At 41.1% G+C, this 8,423-nt stretch overlaps 1 protein-coding gene across 1 annotated transcript; it reads right to left on the bottom strand.

Annotated features, from left to right (window-relative positions):
• Window positions 1–38: 38 nt before the first annotated feature.
• LOC126377238 (uncharacterized) lies at window positions 39–6,813 on the bottom strand. Its single transcript, XM_050024948.1, has 4 exons — window positions 6,742–6,813; window positions 2,477–2,641; window positions 1,291–1,443; window positions 39–247 (listed from the first exon to the last, which is right to left on the bottom strand). Exons 2-4 carry the CDS (start codon window positions 2,615–2,617, stop codon window positions 77–79), a joined length of 465 nt encoding a protein of 154 aa, XP_049880905.1. The 5' UTR covers window positions 2,618–2,641; window positions 6,742–6,813; the 3' UTR covers window positions 39–76.
• Between the last annotated feature and the right edge of the window lie 1,610 nt (window positions 6,814–8,423).

The raw sequence follows: 8,423 nt of genomic DNA on the forward strand, positions 1-8,423 counted from the left end.
ATTTCTGGGAGCGCCATGTTACGAACGGGCTAGGCATTTTGAAAAATAGGGAATTCATTGGTTGCATAGCAAATTATCATATAGGCTCAATGCAGAAATCCAATTTCAAGCAGCAAATGAATGATTTCTCGCAATCGTCTCCTTCGCACTTGTACATGTTAATCGTTGCTTGGTACGCGCCCGCGTTGGCACTGTTGATAGGCATGTCAGACGTGTCAGCTGTTAGGTTGTGGATTGGATACAAGCCCTGAAAGGAAAATTAGTAAATTACTTTTTGTGTTCCTAGCAACAGTGCTCAGGGAATACTCACAAAGGGTAAGGACCGAAATCATCTGGAGTAGGATCCGCAGCTTTTGTCATTTTTTCCTCAGGTAAACTATAGATGGAAGTTGTCTTTAGGTTAGCTTTACACTTTTTTCTAACACCTTTTGGAGGAGGTATATGCGTACAGCACACATCTACTCACTCCCGCACATTTATAAGAACAAAACGTCTCTATCTATAAATGCGTACCGGAAGACCAGCCCGCGCCTAAACGCAGGCGGCTCACTGGGCCTCCCCCAGCGGGGTCTCACGCGGTGGGCTAGACCGCGAAGGCGGGGCCAATACTTAGGGCCCTTTCCGTAGTTGCGGAAGGCGAGGCGAGCAACCTTAAAGGGCAAGAGCCCCAGAAGGTTTCCCCACACTTGAGTGTGTGAGAAGACTACGTGTGTATAAATGCATACCAATACGAAACTGTCACCTAAATAACAATACACGAACCTGTAGTTCATATACTTCAGCAGAGGGGAACGCGTGCAGTTAGCAACGCCTGACTAATGTCTCTGATTATTTTTCTATCTGTAACGCAATTCAAATTCATATGCATGGTCAGTATGATGATGATCTTCGACCGATTTCGGCCATAGCGACCACTTCGACTCCTAGTCGGCACGACGCTGATGCGCCCGAAGATGGCTTATGTAGCCTATATTTAAAGTGAACCCCCGCGCACAGTGAGGGCACCGTTTCGGTAATTATAATGAACAGCGGCAGGGGGACGGGCCTTCAACTCATCACGTTTAGCGTCGAGGTCTGCCGTGCGCTGTTGCTGGAACTCGTGGACTCGCCTCATCACAAGTCTGCGCCAGTCTGCGCGCTGAGCTGTGCTGTGATGGTCAGTATAAGAACCCGGTGGAGAAATTCGGTAGCTGAGGACTTTTTTGAGCTATGGATTCAAATCCCGTCTGAGTCAGAATTTTGTGATGTTTTTTCCTTAATAATGTACTATAATTATGGTCATAAACTTACAGCTTCAAAAGGACATTCACTGGGCAGACCAAAGAACTCGATCCAAGTTGCATAGTCGCTGCCTGGGTCGCTAATTTCTTTGCAAGCTTGCAGTTCATGGGTCATCATTATTTCAAGTCGGCCGCTCGCTTCTTTTTCTAAAACCACTTCCAACTAAGAAAATAAAACGTCATTATACATAATACAATACAAAATTCTTTATTGCAATAACATAAATAACACAATAACGTTAAAAATAACAATCACTAGATCTATTAACATTAAATATAACGTTAGGTATTTTTAACGTTATCTTATTATTTTTTTACTGTGACAACCCTAAAAGCGAACGAAGCCCGCGCCCTCTAGCGAATTTTTCACTTCTCTATAGATGGCCGCAACGAGCACCACGAGGCGACTTGCCAAATTAAGTGAAATAATTATAAATCCGTAGATTTTATCCTTTGTTCACTTCAATAAACGTGGAGAACTGATGAATCATGTTGGATTTCCCGCAAAAACCCCTGGTAAGTGAATTTTATCTTCAATAACTTTTTTTTATCTAACAAGCTGTGAAAACGAGGGTACCTGCACTGCTTAGTTCACCATGTGTTAGCAGACGTCTAACTACACAAATTAGGACTTATTAGTTTATATTTCGTACTATAACTAAGCTAATTATGAAAAAAGTGTGCGTAACGTAATCCCGCTCTTTAGCGGGAAGTACCCGCCAAAATAATATACGCTCAACGGCCACCAGTAGCCGTAGCATGGAGCCAACCTATCGCAAAATGCCTATAAACTGGCTACATGATTTGTAATTTCTTTAAAACAGGTATTTAAAATAAAATCAAGTGTGCAAATAAAATAGAAAGTTTGGTGAGATGTGGGTACTTGCTCCATCTTGCGATGGATGTACCTCTGGCTACCTCAATTGAGATTTTTTTTTAATGTCTCGTCCTTCTTGAGTGTTATTTTATTCGTCACATACCGACTTTGCAAGGCGCTCGGCGCTCTTGCATACATACATACATAAACTCGCGCCCATTTCCCACCGGGGTAAGCAGTGACTACGGAATTCTGTTTGCTTCGATCCTGACACACTTCTCTTGCTACCTCCACATTCATCAATAGTTTCCTACACTTACACCGGTTCAGAGTAGATCGTATTAAACCTTGTCGTATTAAACTTGGCGCTCCTACATACCAAAGTAGAAGGTTCGAAAGACTTCTTGAACTCAAGGAATCCATTCATCACCGCAAAGTCATCAAACCGGGCCAGTTGAACTCGCGACGCGTCCACATACTCCTTGCTTTGTTCATCATCGCACGTATAAATAGGCGACATGAAATTGACGTCGAATTTTCCACCCTGTAGAAAATGATTATGGAAATAGATTACTTACTTAATTAAGAAAAAAACATAAGTACGAGTATATTCTAAAGTTGTCGTGGTATACCACGAATCCTATAGGGCTTATTACGGTGGACGCGATAGGCGCCGAAGTCATCGTATTTTTTATGACGCGCATTTCGCCACAAAATGCGATGACGTCGGCACGTACTGCTCCTGCGGCGCGTCTAGATGAGCTTTCACTTTTCCTTCTATATATAAAATGTATAGCGAAATTCTTCTATCGTGTGGGTTGTGAGGTGAATTACCAACCTCATCAGCCCTGGTGTCAGGGTTACTATTGAGCCGCCAAAGGCCCCTGACATGACTCGTAACGACTACGTACTTACATTAGTAAGTAGTAACCGGGACCAACGGCTTAACGTGCCTTCCAAAGCACGGATCGTCTTACTTTCGGACAATCAATCAAAAAAAGGTGATCAGCCTGTAATGTCCTAACCAAACTAGGGATCATAAAGTGTTTTTTGTCCCCACCGGGATTCAAACCCGGGACCTCCAGATCGTGAGCACACCGCTCAACCACTGGACCACGGAGGCCGTTATGGCAGGCAAAATTGTGGTCCTACCCACGATGAATTGTTTATTATAATTTACAGGCCCGATGGATTTGGTTGTGTAAATACGCCCTTACGGCGGCGAGTGGTGTGTAACAACACTGACAAGAATAAGAAGTGGTCTAAGTGTTACTGAGATGTTTTACTTTTTCGTTTTACAGCGATATGAGAGCACGTGGTTATCTTTGTTGGCGCGAAACGCGACTTGAAAGGGGACAATCATATCGTGGAGACGCGCGGTTTTTGGAGTTATGCAGCAATGTGGGTAAGTCCCTGATGGCCTAATTAAGTGATATTCAATAATGCTCGTGAGATATTGTTATTCATATCTTATACAGGTTCCGTATACAGGGTGTTAGTGACATCGTAACGAATACTCAGGTGGATGAATCAGATCATGATTCTGAGTTGATATCAAGTGAAATTTTTCGTCGCAAAAGTATGGGACTAAAAATATTTAAAAAAAAACACAAACATTTTCATGAATTTTCCGACTGAAAATTCCACTTGATATTAACTTAGAATCATGGTCTGAATCATCCCCCTCAGTATTCGTTACGGTGTCACTAGCTTTTGTGACGGTAGGTAGGTTGGAGGTTGTAATTATAAACGTCGCCACATGCCCATGACGTTAGAAAGACTACAATACCTCTGTCAGTGTTATACCTACCCACCACTCGGGATAACAAGAATTACGGTGTTTGAGGTTTACGCGGTTATCATCATAATTAAAACACATTACCTACCATTTACAACTCATACAACACATACAAATTTTATGCTTGTCGATTACCCGTCCCATTCCCTTTCGGCGGATAAGAAAATGGCAGGTATAACTTAAAGTAAAATTAGGAGGTGTCTGCAGGAATCGGGGCCTACACAGGGTTCTTACCGCGTTAATCAGCAAAACCAGCGGCAAAGAAAAAGAGTAGACATATAAGTTTGCAGAAAATTATGTATCTACCTACTCTACTCCAATTTCATCAGTCGTCCTGTGATCATGGCACTTGCAACAGTGTTGAAAAATCGGGAGTCTCATAATATCTCTGATCAGCGCGGTAAGAACTGTTGTAATTAATAATGAATTTCTACTTATAATGTACTTTTTATTCGTTACCAGTCCATTAGAAGTGCTCGTACCTCGCATCAAAAATAAAACAAAATCTTAGAATAGATAGGGAAAGAAAAAACTAAACAAAATGGCAGCTAAATGCGCCATTTTACCAGTTCCTCGCCACGGAAGTAGGTAGGCCCTTTTATATGGGACATATCTAGTTGTCTACCGTTTATTCAGTCGCATCTCTAGCGCGAGCAAACCACCGCGTCTTAATGTTTGGATCTTGTTATTTAATATAATATCCTAAATAAGTAAACAGGTCATTCAAATTTTGTGTGGGGTTTTATTATAATTAACCAGCACTTCCTACACCTTTGATTTAAACAGACATACTAAACCCACGCCTATTTCGAGGCAAGCAGGGACTATGGATTTTCATTTGCTTCGATCTTCACATGGTTAGGTATCTGTTCATACGTGCGTGCCAGTTCAGAGTAGACCGCAATAAACCCGTTTTACAGACATCCATGTATTTAATAATAATAAATAAACGTTTATTTTCTTATAAAAAGTGATTTTACATAAACACTCCGCTAAACCATAAAATAGTTTGTTGGCACAATCAAACTACCTTAAATCTTACAACTATTTCACATTCAATGAAATAATAGGTTATAACCTATGTAGGCATTGGTGTATAATCATCATCATCATCAATTTAAGAGTCACGCTCTTGTCGGTGCAGCATTTTCCGTGCTACTTTTTTAGGGAAAAATAGGGCAGTGGTTTCCCTCTTGCCTTCCGCCCCGCGGTACTCTTGTCTGACGCAAGTGGCATGGCGCCCAGAGTAGTCCTATTTCAAAGCCGTACTAGGACTCCTGTCCTCCGCCTCTGAATAGTACTGACAGTTACTGCTGCCCTCTGTCTGGTGTATAATATATATTTTTAATCTTTTTTGTATTCTGTTACTTGGTCTGACCTTTGAAGTCTGATATGGTTTTCTTTATTTAGAAGGGTGAATACCCTTCTAAATTAATAGAGGTGGCCTTGCTGAATAGCAAGGCCACCTCTATTACATGTTGTCGAATCTATTTACTTATACATTAGGGACACTATGTCGTTTTAGTCTGGAGTAAAGTAGGTTGCCAGTCATTTCTAGCTGTGTCGCTAATAGTTTGATATGATTAATAAGTCTTGTTTGATATTTCCGGCTGAATTATAATATAATATTATTACGATGTAACCGACCTTGCACACCTTTCACGCTTACACTGATATACCTAGATAATCTTAAGTATGTAGAAAGTGCCGTTTAGTTATTTTTTTGAAAGTCCATTTACTTTCACATTTTCTAATTGGTAGTAGAATATCGTTGTGAAGTTTCGGTATAAGAAAGTGCCTAACCCTTTCTTATTAATAGTTTACAAAAGATGGTACAATTAACAAGTCATAATCGCGCGTCAAAGTAAAACATCTCGTATCTCGCACGCAGTCGTGCGTTTGGTTTTCGGCTCCCGTTTATAAAATATTTTTACAAGTTTATAAGATTATGCCTATTCCCTATTGGGGTAGGTAGGCACATAACGTCGCGTTATAGTGGCAGCTAATCACGTAAGCGTTTTTTTGAAAAATCACATTCTGATGTGTTTTTTTGTTAACAAAACTTTGATACACTAGTTTCAATGTACTTACATAAAAAATTGTGGTCTCAATTTTTATCCGGAAATTAATTGAAAGGCCTGGGCCCGCAGAATACCAGGGTCGCGGCTCACGCGGCGGCTTATGTTGAGGTTAAGGTCTATTTATTGGAGGCGTCCACCATAGCCGTATGACTTTTTCGACCAACATTCTATTTTATAAAATAGGAAAAATAAAAAAATATAAGTACAATAGAAATAGATTAAATTGGATTGGTTTTAATTGGATTAAGTAGATTAGATTGGATATGGAAATAGATGTTTTTGGTTCTTTTTTATTTATGTTTCTGTAATGTCATATTGTGAAAATTTTATTTTTGTTTTAAGTATTCTTTGATGTTTTTGTTTGTTACTGTGGCGCTATGGAGCAACACGGACCTCTGCGGACCTGTGGCTCTAATAATACCTAAACACTTTCTTTCAAATAATTCAAGGTTTAGTTGAAGAAAATGACATCAAAATGTGATTTTTCAAAAAGGTGTTTTTACGTGTATAAGGCGTCAATAATTCATACTTTTAATAATTCATAGTTTCAATAGTTATTATTACCGCAGGCTGAGTCACCTAGTTGTTCGAAAAAGTAAGATGATTTCGTGCTTCGGAAGGCACGTTAAGCCGTTGGTCTCTGGCTACTAGTACTAGCCCAAATGCCTCCACCAACCTGCATTGGAGTAGCGTGATGGAGTATGCCTCAGACCCTATGACGTACATAGGCTGTTTATGTTATTATTATAAAATATAAGTACTTACGTCACTAGGTGGAGGCCCGCCTTGGCACTTCACGCCTGCTACAATACAGAGTAGACACAATAATAGCACCAACATTTTTACTGCCAACACCCAAATGCTTATGGCGTCCATACTCCGTTTTATAATATACGTTCAAACGTCGCATGTTCGATCAGATATAATACTTATTGTAACAAATATAATTATTTGCTTATTATGATCACGCTATCAACCAAAGAGATAAATATCTAATTTGTAGGTAACTATTGTAACATTAGACATGTTATAAGTAATTTGTTCCGCAAATGGTTTTTTTTTTAATTAACTGACAATGATTTATGGTTATACAGGCTGTTAGTGACACCGTATCGAATACTGAGGGGATGATTCAGCTCATGAGTTAATATCAAGTGGAATTTTCCGGCGCAAAAATTTTAGTTACTGTGTCCCTTACACTCTGTATGTTATTGTAATATAGCTCGATGAGGTGTCCGGTACTTAGTTCATCTTGAGAGTAATGTTCCTCTGACTGCCCCAATTGGGCTATAGTCGTGAGCTTATTTTATGTTATAGTCTACGGTTATAGTAACTCACAAAAAATGAGGTACGCGGGATTACGTATTTCTACGTAATCCCATTACCCATTCGACGAACTTAGGATACTTTACGTAGCGAGCTGAACATGGCTGTACTATCGGGGCCTTGAGCGCCTTACCAGTTTCGGGTGTTCGTAACTTTTGCCTTTTTATTTTATAATAAATAAGCATCCATACTGCTAGATGTTGTGACGCTATTCGTACCGAGAGATGTCGTAGCGGGAGTTGTCGTAGCGCGAATGGTCGTAGTAGGAGTTGCCGTTGCGGGAGTAGTCGTAGTACGACTAGTCGTAGCGGGACATGTCGTAGCAGTGCCGTAGGTCTGGGGAGTTGTCGTAGCGGGAGTGGTCGGGGTTGTCGTATCGGGACTTGTCGTAGTAGGACTAGTCGTAGCGGGACGTGACTTAGCAGTGCCGTAGGTCTGGGGAGTTGTCGTAGTAGGACTAGTCGTAGCGGGACATGTCGTAGCAGTGCCGTAGGTCTGGGGAGTTGTCGTAGCGGGAGTGGTCGGGGTTGTCGTATCGGGACTTGTCGTAGTAGGACTAGTTGTAGCGGGACGTGACTTAGCAGTGCCGTAGGTCTGGGGAGTTATCGTAGCGGGAGCTGTCGTAGCGCGAATGGTCGTAGTAGGACTTGTCGTCGCGGGAGTGGGCGGGGTTGTCGTAGCGCGAGTTGTCGTAGGACTAGTCGCAGCGGGACATCTCGTAGCCGTGCCGTAGGTCTGCACGGTCGTGTTGTAGCAGGAATCTTTTAAGAGTAGTGACACATAGGTCGTGGCCGGGACTTCAGTCGTAGCAAGGACATTACTCGTAGCAGCGATATAGGTCGTAGCACGCTCTGGTCGTAGCTAGAACGTTGGTCTTAGCAGGGATTTGTCTTGACGTGGACGACGGTTTGATCGTAGCAGGGTTTCAAACTTTGAATAAAACCAGAATTACATTCACTAAAAAAATAGAATTTAATTCGGCCTTTCCAACCTCTAAACGGCAAAGTTTTATTACAATCACATCGTTCCATCATCAAAAATATTTACTAGAATTACTAGAATTTTACTACTCTACTTCTCTGTTAATCAAACGAGAACTGAAAATAAAAACAAAAAAAAAA

Source organism: Pectinophora gossypiella, chromosome 22, assembly GCF_024362695.1.
Source record: "Pectinophora gossypiella chromosome 22, ilPecGoss1.1, whole genome shotgun sequence".
NCBI lineage: Eukaryota > Metazoa > Arthropoda > Insecta > Lepidoptera > Gelechiidae > Pectinophora > Pectinophora gossypiella.